The 17,892-nt window shown below is 36.0% G+C and overlaps 2 protein-coding genes across 2 annotated transcripts in view; one reads left to right on the forward strand and one right to left on the reverse strand.

The window, feature by feature from the left end:
* The window catches only part of vgll4a (vestigial-like family member 4a), a 73,357-nt gene that overhangs the window by 46,252 nt on the left and 9,213 nt on the right, over nucleotides 1-17,892 (forward strand). The window lies entirely within an intron of this gene.
* The window catches only part of slc6a1a (solute carrier family 6 member 1a), a 20,802-nt gene continuing 12,537 nt past the window's right edge, over nucleotides 9,628-17,892 (reverse strand). Inside the window, 3 exon segments of the mRNA NM_001045287.2 lie at nucleotides 9,628-10,134; nucleotides 12,960-13,127; nucleotides 17,740-17,840. Of these exon segments, the coding sequence (NP_001038752.2) occupies nucleotides 9,787-10,134; nucleotides 12,960-13,127; nucleotides 17,740-17,840 (617 nt within the window). The 3' untranslated portion in view covers nucleotides 9,628-9,786.

Consider the following 17,892-nt stretch of genomic DNA (forward strand, 5'->3'; position numbering starts at 1 on the left):
GTCTACATAGCAGGGAAAGAGAAAGGAACGTGGATGAATTCATATCAAAGTAAGCATCAACATCAGAATGAGGTTTTGTCAAAAATCGAAAGACGTGTGCTGGGGAATGGCCATCAACTGTTGTTGATGCAAGTAGTTTGACCGTTTTCTGCCGTTTATTATTCATAGTCATTTCTCCCATAGGCGACTGAATCGGAAGTTCTAAGACAATCGCGAAAACCGGCGCACTTCCGCATTTTAGAATAAGGTCAATAAGGTGGTTGCCTCTTTTGGGCTTCAAATGTTGTATAACCACCACCAGGACTCTTGCAATTATTACAGGAGGTCCGCATAACCACACTGGGGTCTCAAATTTGAAAAGCTTAGCAAGTGCATATGTCTGGTGGCCAAACATGGCTTAAGATCATGAGAACAAGGTCAGACTCTGCTAAGAGTGCCAAGAAAACCAGAAATGACTTCTACTCATTCCTTGCCAGCCACAGGAGTTGCTTTAAGTTTAGATTTTGTGGGTCCTTTCATAACTAACTTATGCAACTCCCTAGCAACACTTTTCTCTATGAGTTCAGCATTCATTATCACCATGTGTGCAAGACTGTTGGAATGAAATCCAGCTCCCTTCTCCCACAACAATGTACCCCAAAAGAGGATGGGATGTGAGCCCTTATAAACAACATGTGAAATATACAGTGAGTTGAATATTTTTCAATGCCATCAAATAAATTATTATAAAAGCCAACAGTTGTATGAGAACATTGCAGATATGAGGAAAGACTGCAACTTTTTGATCTCATAAAAGCAGGCTCACTTTTTTTACAGGTGTGATGGCTTGGCTGTGTGTTACTTTTGTACAACATCTAACAGATAGAAAGTTTTGTCAAGAAAACAGAAGTTGTTTGGTGTCAAGGACTACATTCAATTCGTAAGGGCTCATCTCAATGTTCTAATCCATTCAGAGGGACCCTCCAAAGGGATTAGGGCAGGGATCACCAAACTTATTCCGGTTTGTTGTCTCTCAACCAGTAGCAGCCTCGCAGAGGAGACCAGCAGCCGTGGACTCACAAGGAGCAGGGCTGAACAGGACTAGGGAACAAAGATGAGACACAAGACACAAAAACAAGGAGAACTTAAAACTAAGACTAAGGGCTCTATTTTGACGGTCCATGCGCAGAGCGCAAACGCTTTTAGGGCGTGTCAGAACGCATTTTTGCTAATTTACGGACGGGAAAATCCGCTTTGCGCCAAGGCGCATGGTCTTAAAGGGTTGAGCTTATTTTCTTAATGAGTTATAGGTGTGTTTTGACAATAAACAAATTAGAGTCTCATCTCCCATTACCTTTAAGAGCCAGCTGCGTCACGCCAAGAGTCGCAAAGTAAGTCTAAGTGGAAAAAATGAGCATTTCACTAGCAAACAGTTGACAGTTTTTTAACAGAAAACTGTTAAACAGAGCATCTACTGCGTGACAATGAGAGATAATGGATCACTTTCACATTCGCTCTTGGATAGGGAAACCTTTTCGTACAGACATCAATTAGTCTATAAATAATTAATTTGTTTGTTAAGCGCAAATATTTGTTTCAAAACTATTTCTAAATTCAGTTCTAATTTCTAGCAAATGAACAAATGAACAATAATGACCAAGAGTGGTCAAAATACTGAGTTATTTCCAAATACACCTGCCATGCCCCATATGGTCTAAAACCTGACAGGTGGGCAAATCTAAGCTTGTTTTTAATAAAACAAATATAAATATGGATATAATAAATAATACTGCTAATAATAATAATATTATACAAAAGCAAATTGTTATGAATGAACTGAAAAAGCCTCCTGAGATGAAGAAGACATAAAAGTAGTGATTTTTCATATTTATGTAGGCTAGAAAATAATATGTTTTGTAATATTTTAATCCTTTATATTTATATCCTATATCTATTCTTATTATATCCTATATATATCCTTAATATTTACATTTTTTCATATGTAAAGATATTTGCCTATTGCTCTCTTGTGTGTATTAAGCAGTGTGTAAGCGAGGCGCAACTCTGCGCTGGAGTTTAGACCGGGTTAGTTTTGGCCTAATGAAAAATCTATTATAGTTTCTCAAAATAGCAACGTGCCAGCAGTGCGCTTCAGAACGCCTCCCTTTTTAGACCAGAATGCCTATGGGCGCACAAATGAGCGCTAATGCATTTGCTATTTAAACAGCGTAGCGCAGCGCCTCAAAACGACTCTTGCGCCAAGCTGAAACTACCAAAGGACTACTGCGCCGCGCCTTGCGCCACACTGCGCCGGGTGTATGATAGGGCCCTAAGAAACTAAGAAACAACCAAACTAAAAAGTAAATATTCTGGGCATTAATGGGAGCATTAAAATGTTCTTTGGAAAAGTAACTCAAAAACTACTTTTAGCAGTAATGCATTTGCTTTTTGGCGTAAGTATTCGTCAAAGTAATTGAGTTACTGTTTGAACAAAATAACTATTAACTGTAACTAGTTACTATTTTTCAGTAACTAGCACAACACTGGTCACCACTTGATCTTTCTCAAGTTAAGGCGATAAACATTCCAACTGGAAGTGTCAAGTGGTGTGGTGCCGGAGAGTTCAAGATGGCGCAGTCAATGGAGGTTTGTTGTCTCTCAACCAGTAGCAGCCTCGCAGAGGAGACCAGCAGCAGTGGACTCACAAGGAGCAGGGCTGAACAGGACTAGGGAACAAAGATGAGACACAAGACACACAAAAACAAGGAGAAGTAAAAACTAAGACGAAGAAACAACTAAACTAAAAAGTAAATATTCTCAAAAACAGTATATAATAAAAGCAAAGTGAAATAAATTTAAAAAATGTATTTACTGAAATGATTGATAATAGAATAAACAAATTAAAAGAAAGAAACTCTATTTAAACAACACAGTATGAAGGCAGGAAAACACAAAGACCAGGCGAAGTCACTTACACTAATAACAAGGGGGCATGGTAAAGCAAAACAAGGAGGAAGGAACAGAGGAGCACATGTCATACGCAAGCATAGGGCGCTTTTCAATATCCTTCCTTGTTTCCTCGCTCCTCTGTCCTATGAACAGGAATACGGATTGAGCTCAGCCATCTTGCAGGACATCTCAATCCTCTAACTCAGGGGTGTCAAACTCAATTCCTGGAGGGCCGAAGCCCTGCACAGTTTAGTTCCAACCCTGCTCCAACACACTTACATGTAGGTTTCAAACAAGCCTGAAAGACTCAATTAGTTTGATCAGGTGTGTTTAATTAGGGTTGGAACTAAACTGTGCAGAGCTGCGGCCCTTTTGGAACTGAGTTTGACACCTGTGCTCCAACTGCACTGCGAGGAGGTGAGGATCGAGGAGATAGGCGGTTTCCTGAGGAAATTGTCTGTAGAATTGTCCGTAGTGTATGATTGTGTGTGTGTGTGTATGTGTGTGTGAATGTTTCCCAGAGATGGGTTGCGGCTGGAAGGGCATCCGCTGCGTAAAAACTTGCTGGATAAGTTGGCGGTTCATTCCGCTGTGGCGACCCTGGATTAATAAAGGGACTAAGCCGACAAGAAAATGAATGAATGTATAAGGAAAATAAAAAACACAAACCTGTTTTGTGGAGGTTGAAACTTTTACTATGTAATTAATTATCATATTTAAAAATCTGGACATGCAAGCAAAATCAGTGATGTACAGTATTAAATAAATGGCTACACTTTGAAATGATATATTGAATGATATATTGAAAAGGATATATCATTTCACTTAATTCAATTCTTCTGTCCTTGCATCTTTTCCTTACATCCCTCAAATCTTAAAGTACATGGGAATGGAAGCAAGGGAAGGGATTGAATTTTTAAATGATTTATGCTACCTCTAGGCAATATCATTAAAAAAAAGTGCTTAGTTTCCACTGTCATGCTGTTGGTCTCCTCTGAACCTGATCAATTGTAGAAATTCACAAAATTAACAGATTATTTAACCGATATTAAAAAATTGGATTTTACGTCCCGGGATGTATTTCGTGGCCTCCAGAAATGTCCGTGGGACTACGTTTTCAGAATGAGCCTGGGTTGGGTTTTTCTCCATTTTTTCCCTTTACTTTTATCGATTGGTGAAGTTTGTTCTTCGCCACTGTCGTCAGTGGGTTGCTTGCTTTGAGATTTGTGGAGCTGGGCATTGTTAGAGTTGTTCTTCAGTGTTTTGGCTTTTAGCCGTGACATTTCTAGATTCAATCTACTAGAACTTCTATGTTAAGCTGATCTTACACAATCTACATTGTAAAAGCCCTATAGAAGTAAATACTGAATATTGATTTACTGTATATTCTAAAGTGTGCAGATAATTTTAAGGGAATTTACAACTAGATTAAATCAAGGCAGGTCTCTACCACATAACAGTTTACCTCAAATATATATTTTTTTATTTAAAATTACTGTACGCTATGAGGCAGCTAATCAAAAATAAGGGCACACAGGATTGTTTGAAATGTTTAAAAAGCCTAACAACAGCTTTAGGTGTCAGAAGTATATGATAGAATAATTTACTACACTGACTTATTAGAAAACAATGAATGCACAAGGTTTAACACCACCTCAAGTGTGCATTATTTTCTAATTATTTATTAGCCCATTGTCAGTTATTCCTTATATATTCTGATATGTATTTTAAATACCACAATTGATCATTTTATCTTCAGTAAATTATAATTTGGAGTTTACCAATAAATGCCTTTGACAAGCACACAAAATACATAATCATGCAAGGTTCATTTGAACTTTTATTTCATTCATGTACTATCTTCTTTTCAACCATCTTCAAGTATCTAACAAGTCTAAAAACAAAACTACCAAAATCTTTTTCAGCAGATCTATTAAATAGATATGTTCAAAATAAGTATTCTTCACAGATTAGACAACATTGCACAGTACAGCTAGTTTAGCAAACGACACAAACTTTCGAAAACGAGATCTGACTTTTTAAACGAGTTTTCCCCTTTTTTGTGTTTAGATGCGCTGTGTAACAACACAATTACAAGTGCATATATAATTAACTAATTTCTCTCTCTCTTTCTCACACACACAAATGTTGGTATTGGTGATTTACATTGGTAATGTGTTTTGTAGAGTAAAAAAATGCTTATTTTATGGCCCCATACCACCACTACCCCTAAACCCAATCCTAAGAGGAAACCGATGGTGATATTAAATGTGAAAAAAACAGCCTGATCTCACAAGGAAACCTAAGCATTTTACAGTTGTCAGTTTAGTGGTTAATTCGTACGAGTTCAGTCATACGAAAATGTACGATTTTAAAAAGTAGGCGTGGCATCTAACCCCACCCCTAACCCCAACCGTCATTGGGTGATGAGCAAATCGAATTAAATTGTTCAAATTAGATTGTACGAATTCATACGAATGAGCCACTAAATCAAAAAGTTACGAATTGCCGTGAGATTGCATTGGAAAAAAAACCATTAAGTATGATTTTAAGTGTTTGTAATTCCAAGGACACAAGGCATAACCTTGTAAACCACACTGAAAAAAAGTGTTGCACTCAGAATTGTTGCAAACAATTTATTTGTGTTGAATTTAAACAAACAAATTAAGTTTAATAATGTTTAACTTAATTTGATTGTTTAAATTCAACACAAATTAATTCTTTACAACCACTTAACGTAAAAAAAAAGAGTAAATACAAGGAATCATCTCTGAATAAATTTTTTCAGTGCATCTTAATAGAGCACAACTTGTCATACCTATGTTGTTATACAATTGTATGTCCCTGTAAACCACCCAAACTAGTGCACACACACAGGCACACTCTATACATTTATGGTAACAAAACGACAGTGTTAAGATATCCAATTCCAAGAAATCAAAGATCCTGTCTTTTATAAAGCTTGATAACTGTTTATCTGGCATAAACAATGCATTTACTGAAATGTAAACACTTTGTATTCTCACTGTTCTTTTTTTTTTTGCATTTTGACAATTGCTTGCAGAACTATGGGAACCTACAAAACAAGACAATACCACAGAAAGAGCTGGTGTCTATGGCTTGTTTCATTGCTATGCCATCCCATTCATTAAGAACTCTGTATTTTGAATGCCCATTATTTCTGCCCAGTTAATTACTGCTCATTAGTTATTTGTAGTGTATTCTTTGTCCTACTATTTTAAAGAGATATCGTTAGAAGCAATTAGGTTGTCATTGAAAAATACAGGCTCTTAATAAATGGCTTCTTGTGGAGACTCAAAATCAACGCATAGATTATAGACTACGAATATTTTCTGTTTATTCATACATTTTACTTAACAATCGTGCTTTTACATATGACACCATTTAAATACATTTTCTATGTTATCGTTTTCGGCAGTATAACAGTTAAAAATATACAAAACAATATTATTTCTTACCAGACAGAAACTCTATTTGTTTTATAATCCTTTTTGTAATCATCACTCATAATTTCCATACGATATGTGCTTCAGAGATCAAAATATTATTGCAGAAAACAGCAATTGTTTTTTCAAATATTTCAACACTTAGACAAAAGAATGGAGTACAGACATTCACGGTTTTACACAATACAATTTTACAATAAAGTTCTAGATAAAACGGCAGTAAAGTAACTTTGTACAAAATTCACAGGACACAGCCATTTCACATTTTTTTTGTAGGTACGCATCTCCTCTTAGTAAACATGATTAACGTGACCAAATGCTTTTCATGTGTAGCTGCCTTTGATGCAAACTGTCACCACATCGTTGCCCTATCATTGGAGAAGTTTTGTGCTTTCGTTCTTTTTTGGGAAAACAAGGGCAGATAAACCAGCCTGATCTCACGAAAAAACGTAAGTATTTTACGTTTTGCCAGTTTAGTGGCTAATTCGTATGAATTCTGTCGAACGAAATTGTACGATATTAAAAAGGAGGGGTGGCACCTAACCCCACCCATAAACCCAACCGTCATTGGGGATGAGCAAATAGTAATAAATTGTACTAATTAGATTGTACGAATTCATACGAATTAGCCACTAAATCAAAAAGTTACAAATTGCCGTGAGATTGCATTGGATAAACCCTTTTAATATAAACTGTATATGAAGAGTTTGGTTGTAAAACGCGATATTGCCATTTATTGACATTTGGATTTTATTATAGGAAATCACTGTTCAGATGTACCTTAATCTATGTGTGAATTGCTGCCATTAATAACATTTAAGAATGCACATTTTAGGCCTACTACAAAATGTATTTTTTCACAAAATGCGATATCCGCCAGACTAGTTTCTTTACAAAGCGCGATATAACAGTTATAAAACGTTCAGGATGCGGCGCGAGCTCAGCATCCCCTGGGAAGAGAGTCACCGCCGGTGAAGTGCTCCGAGTTTGCTCATTGATTTAGCGATAAAAGATGAAGCCTTCAACTTCACAAAAATTTATAAAAACGCTACAAAAGTGGACCAGAATAAAACACTTCTACGTCTGTCAACAATACGCAAATGCAGCAGGGAATGAGTCTCCGCTGATGTCAATTAAAAGGAAGGCCAGAGAGCGCCTTTTTTCCTGCACTCCTCCCCATCACAAGATACCTGTCTGCAATGCGACATTTCTAAGTGTCCTTTGTAATATTATTTTTTAAATAATTTTTTTACATGTAGCTGAGTAGCATATCTGAAGATTATATTTATAGCCTCAAACCTCATGTTAATTCTTGTTGTTGTTGTTGATTTATTATAAGGTAACCTATAGGGCACAGGTTGTTTTGAAGAAAAATAAACGGTTTTGCTTTTTCACAACAACCAATAAATAAGCTATTATTATTATTATTATTATTACAGTGAAATATTTCATAAAATATGACAGGGCGAGGCTAGCTTGTGTCGCGTGACATTGCGGCTCCACCCGTTCTGATCATACGGGTTTGGTTTTCAGCAGCGGTGTAAAGGAGTCGCCCTTCACTATTTCTGTAACAAGCTACAAGTCGTTCAACTAACTAACTTAATCTTGCTCATCAAACAAAACATTGATTCACTAGCTTTTCTTAATGGTATTACTGTAGTAGAATATAGCCTAGGTGGATATAGCGTTTTGCAAAAAAAAAAAATAATAATAATAATAAAAAAAGTTATGTTATGTTGTGAACATTCTGGCCAAATATAACTCAGAATCTTATTATTTTTTAATCAATCTTTGTATATATTATTCCATAAATTTATGATGTATATTTTTTTTTACCCAATTTAAGATGTTTGACAATTTTAGGATAAATCTGTTGCGTTTTGGCTTGGTTTTTGACTTATTTATGAACTATTTATGGACATAAAGTTAAATAAAAAATATCCTGGATTTAAAAATATGGTGTTCCTGCCTTCACTGAGCTCAACTAATAGTTTTATGTACAAAATTGTGAATGAACTTTGACTTTTGATGTCTTTAATGATAATCTCAAATAACCAACATTTTTCAAAATGGATAGATCCCGTTTAGCAACAAAACTCTTCATTTATATTTACACTTCATATATATGCTACTTAAAATGTTCTCCAGTATTAAGAAATCTTCTTTTATCTAAAAAAAAAAAAAAAACATGGAACAATCTAGAAGTGTAAACCATTGTTACTGGGTGGCCAGTTTGTGTGTGGTCATCGGTTTTGTTTTTAGCACATTTTGGCACATGAAGTGTAACGGTCATGCAAATTGCGAATACATTAATCACAGGCTTAAAGAGCTGATATGCACTCAGGGTGAGAGACATATCAGAGTTTTTGTTTCCCTTCTTTTTTTTTGGATATTCCTGAGGGGACATGTAAACAAGACACTGAATTGACAGTACTCATAAGTAATCTGTAGAATAATCAGCAAAAATATTCACCCTGTGTTTTGTGGTGTTCTCATTGTCTGTTTTTTTTTTGTACCCTGTGCTATACAAACTACACACTGCCAGGCATAGATTCGTTTTTGCTTTAGTTTAAGATTTTGGTCCTTGGTCTCAACATTAAAGTACAAAGCATTCTAAAAATAACTCTAAAAATGTTTTAATCACATACAAGTACTTTTTTTTTTTCTTTTTTATCTCGGAAAAAATAAAATTGTAACAGTCTCTCTCAACAAAAATAGTCAACAAAATATATAATGGGTCATCCAAGGTGATTAAAAATCATTTGTGCTTCAGACACAGGGCTTGTTTGATAAACAAACAACTGGTTTCTCCCTTTTTTATGTCAGAAAAAAACAGTTACAGTCTCTCGACGAAAATGTTCAACAACATATAATGGTTCATCCAAGGGCTACAGATTAAACATCAGTTGTGCTTCAGACACAGGGCTTTGCTTGACACACCTTGGTATTTCCAAATGACCCAGGATGTAACATAATCTCACCCAGTTTCTCTTTGATACTCGCGGATTCCCACTTGGTCCCCAGTGCATAACATAAAAAACAGTACATACCTTACATAAATAGCTTATGCATTGCAAAACAATGCACTGTCCTTAAATCTAACTCACAGTATAACCTTAGTAGAGACAAATTCACATAATACATAGTCATTTTTTTTAACACGGACACTCTTTGCTTCGCATTTGGAAAGCTTACAGGATTGGTGTGTGCATGTAAGATTTTCAAATGCAAATGTTTTGCGTGAATATGTTTTTTTTTCTTTTCTTTTTTTTCACATTTTATATTTATGTATGACCCCTGGAGGTAGATGATTCTATTACTGTATAGAGATGGAAGTCTTCTGTGTTGGTAATCTTTGATTGCTCTCTGCTGGGGTACACATTTACTGGTTTTAAACATTGGCATCGTTGCCAGGATTAGTTGGAGAGGAGCTATCAGCCTGTACCTGCGGCTGCAGTGGTTGTGGTGGTGATTGTGGTTGCTGAGGTGCTTGATCCGGTGGCTGCGGTTGTTGCGGAGATTGTGGCTGTTGCGGTGATTGTGGCTGTTGTGGTGATTGCGGTTGTTCTGGCGATTGTGGTTGTTGTGGTGATTGTGGTTGTAGTGGTGATTGCGGTTGCTGCGGTGATTGCGGCTGCTGTGGTGACTGCTCTTGTATCGGTGGCTGTGACTGCTGTTGCTCTGGCCCGTTCTCCTGGGCACGCTTCACAGCTGGAGGCTGCAGCATGATCCTGATTCGCTAAAACGAGGTCCCGGAACCAGTGAGCACAGATAAAGTAGCTAACAAGTTTGTTAGCATTGGTAATTACTAGGAGTGGCTGATAAAACTTGAATAAACTGAAAAGTAATAAGGCGCTGACACGTGAATGCTGTCGAATTTGCTTCATTTGGACAAAGATGAGCAAACTTAAGAATTTTAAAGATGTAGCATGGTGCTTTGCTTTTCATCTGGTGTCTATTGTTCAAATACTTTCCAAGCCACAAAGCAAAACCTTGAGTTGTCATATGGACACTGACTATGGGATTACAGCAGAACTGTATGTGATTTGCCTCTTGTGTTGTGTATACACGGATTGAGAATGAAAACTGCTGTTTTAAACCTAGCTCACTGCGGCTCTGAACTAAAAGCTATTATAATATAATTTCAAAATATTTTGGCTTTAAAGACATTCAACAGAAAAATAATTTTTAAATATATTATATATTTTATATATTATAAAAAATATAATGAACTTTATAATGGCCCGTTTACACTGAGTGGTATGATACTGTATGGTTCGGTACGATCTTATGGCTTTCCACTATCAAAAGGTACCTAAAAGGGAACCAGACCGTACCACTTTTTGGTAACCTTTTGCAAAGGGTACCAAACAGGCCTAAAGAGTACCATAAGGCGGAGCTAGACGCGCAGCTGAAGGCCATTGGTTTACAGCAGGGGTCACCAACCCTGTTCAATGAGAGCTGCCTTCCTGCAGAATTCAGTCCCAACCCTGATCAAACACACCTGAACCAATTAATAGTACCTAAAGCAGCACTTGATAATTACAAACAGGTGTGTTTGGTCAGGGTTGCAACTAAAATCTGCAGGAAGGTAGATCTCCAGGAACAGGGTTGGTGACCCCTGGTTTACAGAGATATGTCACTCGCAGAAGCAGGAAAATGAAAACAAAGGAACCACCATGCTTACTGCCATACCACCCTGGCAATGCCCGATCTCATCTGAACTTGGAAGTAAAGAAAAAAAACAACAACAACAAAACAAAGGAACCACCATGTTTTAAATACACAGCCGAGACATTACACCGTAATACTATATGCATATAATAACGAGTCATAGTAAACCCGAGCTCAAACAAACCTTCTTGTTGTCTTGATGTACAGCCACAAAGCCAAGAAGAACAATGAACAAAGTCCTGTTTTTATTTTACGAGGCCGTCTAAAAATGCGAGCGATTTCACCTTCTCAAGGAAGCTTGTGATCGCGTCTATATTTGAAATTCAGAAAAGAAAAGGACAAATGTGAGAGTGAAGCTTAAAAAAATAAAGGAAAAGCCCGACAAAAAACAGGAGCAAATTGTTTCAGCAACCTGATTTATGAACAAACTGGCATGTTTCTCATCGCCTTTTGAACTATTATGAACTCTTAATGACAGAATTACTCTCTAATGCTGCGTTCCCACCAGACATCTAACGCGCATCTAGCATGAGTGATTTACATGTTAAGTCAATGTATACGCATAAATAGACATCCTGCGGCGCGATACGCGCGAATGGCGCAGCGCGAATGACGCGAAATGCGCGATACGTGTGAATTGAGCGTTTTGCGCGAATCGCTCGAGTTCAAAAATCTGAACTTCAGCGGACATTTCGCGGACATTCAGCTTGCTCTTGTGGGGGCGTGATTATGACATATCGCCTGTTGTTGGTGTCCAGGGGGAAATCCTCCAACCGACACCAGTTCATCAAACTGGGCTTGGCTCAGTCAGAAGCACCGATGAAAGCCTCTGTCATCCAGGTACAGTTTCTGGAGGAGTTTATAAGCTCACAGAGCTGGATGCACCTCTGTAAAAATCTAGTGGAGTCAGACACGGCCCTTAACGTATCGACGCTGTTTTTCAGCCTTCATAAAGCACATAAACACAGATATTTTCTAAATAAAATCCAAGTTAGCCATTTAGCAACGAAGCTAGAGTCACCGGGCAGACAAAAGCCCTGCCCATCACGCGAGTCTGTGCCTGTTCTGAAGTAAATTTGACACGCGAATGAAGCGAATAAACTCAAATGTTCACACCGCTATTTACGTGCGAATATCGCGATTTATCTGCGCGTTTCGCGTCTGGTGTGAACACAGCAACATATGAGAGGTTTCTCTGACTGTGGGCTATATTTTGTGTTGTTTTTGAGCCCAAATAAGGCCTAATGTCTGCTGTGTGTAGTTATTCTGTAATTGGTAACATATCGGAGACTGCAAGTGGGTCTGTATGTGTTCATTTATTTTATGTTATCACAGACGTTACAGCAGGCTATTTCGCACCGTCATTAATCTACAGTTATTATCAAATCATGTTCATAGAAAGGTTAGTACTGAACATTTAAACACAAGTATTTATGTGTATAAAGCATGTTTTGTGAGAAGTGCTTCTCATATGGTATGTGAATGACCCTTAGTACCCTTTAGGCATGGGAAACGCAAACCTAATGGTGACCCGTACCATAGTGTACCAGTCAGTGGAAACAGGCCATAATTGCTTTGTAATCAGGCATTTCAATATTACATTCAGAGCTTGCTTACCCTGAATGTGACTTTGTTAATCAAATAAATATATATTTTTTTGGGATGACAGTGTTATCATAAATAGGTTTTAATCATAAACAAAACACACTCTAATTCTGATTAAAATGGAAAGATGTATTTGCAGAGCCAAAGAAATATACATTAGGAATTGTCTGGACTCGAATCATGACTCCCAGATTGGAAATTGGATCATGAAGTACATAAAGATTCCAACCCCTAGTAATTACCATATGCAATTTAAGATCTACTGATGTAAAAGCAAACAGTTACCTCCTTATATGTCCCCTTCAGGTTGAGAAACATGTAGCCCATATATCCAGGTATAAGAACCATAGAGGACAGAGCCATAAGCCAGCCCACTCCTTGCCCCCATTTAGGGAACACATAGTTGTTCATTGTAAGAGGAACCATTTGCACCGCGCTGAAGAGGAACACACCCTGTAGGAAAGATCACTTTAAGGATAGTGTTGCTTTCATCTTAATTTCACAATAATATATCACTATTAGAGTACAAACTGCTAGACTTGATATATATCTATGGGCCAGATTTACTAACAGGAGTTACTAATCATGCACAGAGAAGAATTAGCACCGAAAGCTCTTGTATTTTTGCGCCTGGTGTCTGTTATTGAATGTGCATTTGTAGAAGTCTCCCTGATGCAAATTTTATAGGGAGGGTAATTAATCTTGTAATGCATGCCTGCCAACATTTGTCTCTGAAAATCCGGGAGACCAGGGGGTGGTTTGGGGGTTCGGTGTCCGAATAGCACTGTTGAGTTTGTAAATGTACTGATCGGATTCTAAACCAAAATTGGCGACTCGGGGGTGTTATAGACTGTAGGGGTGGGAGGCGGGAAGGGGGTTAAATTACGGGAGTTTTTTGAGAGAAATAACAAAATGGGAGGGTGGTGGGGCATGGGTTTGAAATGCTGGAGACTCCCAGGAAAAACGGGAGTGTTGGCAGGTATGATGTAATGTGATTCACTGACCTTTAGCTCTACCAATCACATGTAATTTCACTATTATTAATATTATTATTATTTTAAGCACATCTTATGTTACACATATCATTTTGTACTTGAAACAGCTGCAATTGTTGCTGGCAGGGAGAGGGCTTTCCTATTTGTTTATTTGGAATGCAGGAGGACCATATCATCTGAACATATTAATATCAGCCATTTTATTTTCTATTTGTTTTATGAATTAAAATATGTCTTGGAACCTACAACTAAAAAGTCACACGACTGAGGTGACCAGATGTCCAAATTTTCCTGGGACAGTACTGTAAGTCTTTAGTGTCCCTTGAGAATAATCTAATCAAAGGTAACCACACTTGTGGTAGAACCAAATTACCACTCTTTCACAATTGATTTTGCTGGGATTGCAACGTGTCTGCTGAGGGTTTGTATAAAAATAATAAACTGTTGTAAAAACTGTTGTATAAACACAGCCCCTCCCCCAGATAATCACCAGTTTGTATAGATCAACGATTAGATCCTTTACCAGAAGGCGGGGCTTCATTCGCTAAAGCTAAAACTATACGACTGACACATCTTGTGTATTCTATAGTCTTTGTTCTAAACATGAGATAACTGAAAATATTTTACTAGATGAGTTGTAAATACTGCTTCATACTTTAAATGCAAGTTGTCACCTTCTGGAGAAAGTCTTATTTGTTTTATTTTGGCTCGAATAAAAGCAGTTTTTATTTTTTTAAAAACCATTTTAAGGACACAATTATTAGCCCCTTTAAGCTATTTTTTTTTCCGATAGTCTACAGAACAAACCATCGTTATACAAAAACTTGCCTAATTACCCTAACCTGCCTAGTTCACCTTATTAACCTAGTTAAGCCTTCAAATGTCACTTTAAGCTGTATAGAAGTGTCTTGAAAAATATCTAGTCAAATATTATTTACAGTCATCATGGCAAAGATAAAATAAATGAGTTGTTAGAAATGAGTTATTAAAACTATTATGCTTAGAAATGTGTTGAACAAAATCTCTCCATTAAACAGAAATTTTGGAAAAAATAAACAGGGGGGCTAATAATTCTGACTTCAACTGTATATGCATTTGGACTGTATATGCATTTGACACAGAGAGAGAGATTCAGTCCTCCAATATAATTACCACAGAAGTAGTGGTCACAGAAGTATGAAAGCAACGTGACGCTTTTTATGGATGTTGTAGCAGTTACAATTTTCCGCCAATGTTCAACGGTGACAAGCTAATACCAAAAATGTATTTGTCATTGACAAATTCTAAAAAAATAGATACACAAGTCTTTATGAGTGAGTAATTGAATTAGCAATTTAAAATGAGGTTAAAATAAAGTTAAAGGATGTAATAATTGTATCTATATACTGTTTATTTAAAATATAAATATATTAAACACGTTTTTTTATGTTTTTTTATGTTGGCTTGGGCTATATGCTGGTGTATTTTTGATACACTTCAATTGGTGACTACTGTATATTAAACAGTAATATATTAAAAAATAATAATAATTGGTTGCAGCAAATTAAATTTTTGTCAGGTCCACTATTAAATGACTTGTTTTTTAACATTACTTTTGTTGCTAAGTTATTTATATTTATAATCTTGCAAAAATCATGATCTCAAACAAATAAATCTTGATTTTCAGCTTTAATTTATCTTCCACAATCTCTCCAAAAAATTTGCCATCTCAAATTAACTATCAACACTATCTACAAACAAACGATTAACCTGGTCATCTAACATGTTAACTACTTTGTTTTTTTCACTGGGGCTTAAAATGTCACATTTATTTCATTTGTATCAGATAGACCATACAAATTCACAATCTCATAAAACCTGAACCACACTGTTCCAGTTACTATGACCATTTATGTGAAGCTGCTTTGACACAATCTACATTGTAAAAGCGCTATACAAATAAAGCTGAATTGAAAAAATTGAATTGAATTACATAATAAAAGTCTTCATTAATGATTTCAACATGTCTTAAAGGTCTGTGTAGCAATTGCAATATGGCTTAAAGTGAGAAACATCAAAAGTTTCATACTGAACAAAAATTACATTGAACTGCATTAAATGACATTCATTTTGGAAAATGTAAATTGGTATTAAATCGAATTAAATCCATTTTCAGTAGAACTGTTACAGGTAAACTAAGTTTCATAACTGATGAGCTTAGCAACACTGATCATTGATCTTAATACAAATTTAATATTGCTGCATCCAACTTAATAATGTAGTATAATGTAGTATATTTTAATATTCACAGGTATTTTCCTGATAGTTTATTCAAAGAACACTGTATAAAGGGCTTTGTTAATACATATGCCATAACAGACTTACTTTGTGGTTATTACAGCTTTTCTCAGTGGCTTTGGTACATTTCTCATAACACTATTTACATGCATTTCTCAAAACAATTAGTACAAACTGCGAAACCTAGCTGGAATGACTATTCAGCATTCACAAGCTTAGTTACAGTTTTTCTCAGTCGCCTTGATAGTCATTTGTGCACATCCTAGTAGCAGTTTCTCATTCTTTTCAACAAATTGCGAATGCTTTTGGACAAGCATCAATTGCTTTCCTACAACTCTCTGCTGTTTATAACATTATTATCTGCTCATGTCAGTCAAAATGAACTAAACTTGTAAATGCTGAATAGTCATTCTATATAAAACTAATAGTCCTCATTTCATTACTTGAGTCTTTACATACAAAAATGTTGAACTAGTTGTCAAAATCTGTCAAGCAAATTTTATAAAACAAATTTAAATCTTTATTTTCCTGAAAATGTCTTTAAAATTGAACAATTTGATGAATGATTTACAGAACCTGTGTATGTTGTAGGCTCAGTTCCAATATGTACTGCAATATTGTGTACAGTTGTGCACAGCTCTTCCTAAAGAGAGTTTATGTTTGTTGTAAATAAGGATGTGTTTATTATTTTGCACAATGCTGGGAATAAATTAGGATTGCAAAGAGCAAATGCAGTAAAAATGTGAAACGTACATATTCAGTGTCTTGTACTTAGATAACTCACTCAATGCAGTGATGTCTAACTTTGTTGTAGTGTTCAAATGGCTGTGCGAATAGTACACAGTGCTGTCTTGAGCATTTTCAGGAAGTGTCACCAAAATCAGACTTTTTTTTGCATTGAAAAAATGTAGAGAGTAAACGTCATAGTGAAAACATGACTAAGCCATTTGACTATCTTGTTCATAAAAAATGTTGTCTGGACTTTTCATTTTGATGGCACTAACACTTTGACATCAATACTTGCTTTTGAGGAATGAACTATCCATTTTGAGCATGTGACGCGCTTTTGCAGGTTATCAGCTAGGTTTTGCAGTTTGTACTAATTGTTTTGAGAAATGCATTAACTGTTGTGCAAAAATGGACGGGTGTTGTGAGAAACGCACTAAAGCGACTGAGAAAAACTGTAATATTGACTGACATGACATAAGCAACTGATAATGTTATAAACAGCAAAGAGTTGTATAATAAGCAAATGACAAATTTTTTGTAGAAATGCATTAACTGTTGTGCAAATGTAAATAGTGTTATGAGAAATGCACCAAAGCCACTGAGAAAAACTGTAATATTGTATACTATTTTGATATTAACAGGTATTTTCCTTCTAATGTATTCAAAGAACGCCATATAAATGGCTTTGTTAATACACATGACATAACAGACCTTTACTTTGGTTAATAATATATAAAACAACATGAACATTATTTTATTTACCAATTGTCAGGCCTATGTTTCCAGCAAGTTCACTTGTTTTCACATTTTAGATTAGAAATATTATTTCAATAATATTTCATATTATTTATTTAAATGAATTTTAGCAACATTTCAGGGAAAACGTTCATATAATGTCTTCTACAAGAACAAGCACTTCACAGACTTTACATTCCAGTAAAGTTTTTCATTCGATGGTTTTCAATGTTTTTAAGAAAATAGCATAATATGACTGTATTATGTTCTTCATATTATGATAAATTACATAAAAGAAAAAAAAAACAGAAAGAAAGTAGGCTACTTACAGCAACAACGAGAGGGGTGAAGAAAACCCAGCACAGTTTCCACCATATACAAGGCTTGTATCCAATCATTTCCTGGATGTTATCATAAAACTTGTTCACACCTGAAACAACATAAAATTTGAGATAAATCCACTGCAGATATGTTGTAACACC

This window comes from Danio rerio, chromosome 23 (assembly GCF_052040795.2).
Source record: "Danio rerio strain M-AB ecotype USA chromosome 23, GRCz13ab, whole genome shotgun sequence".
NCBI lineage: Eukaryota > Metazoa > Chordata > Actinopteri > Cypriniformes > Danionidae > Danio > Danio rerio.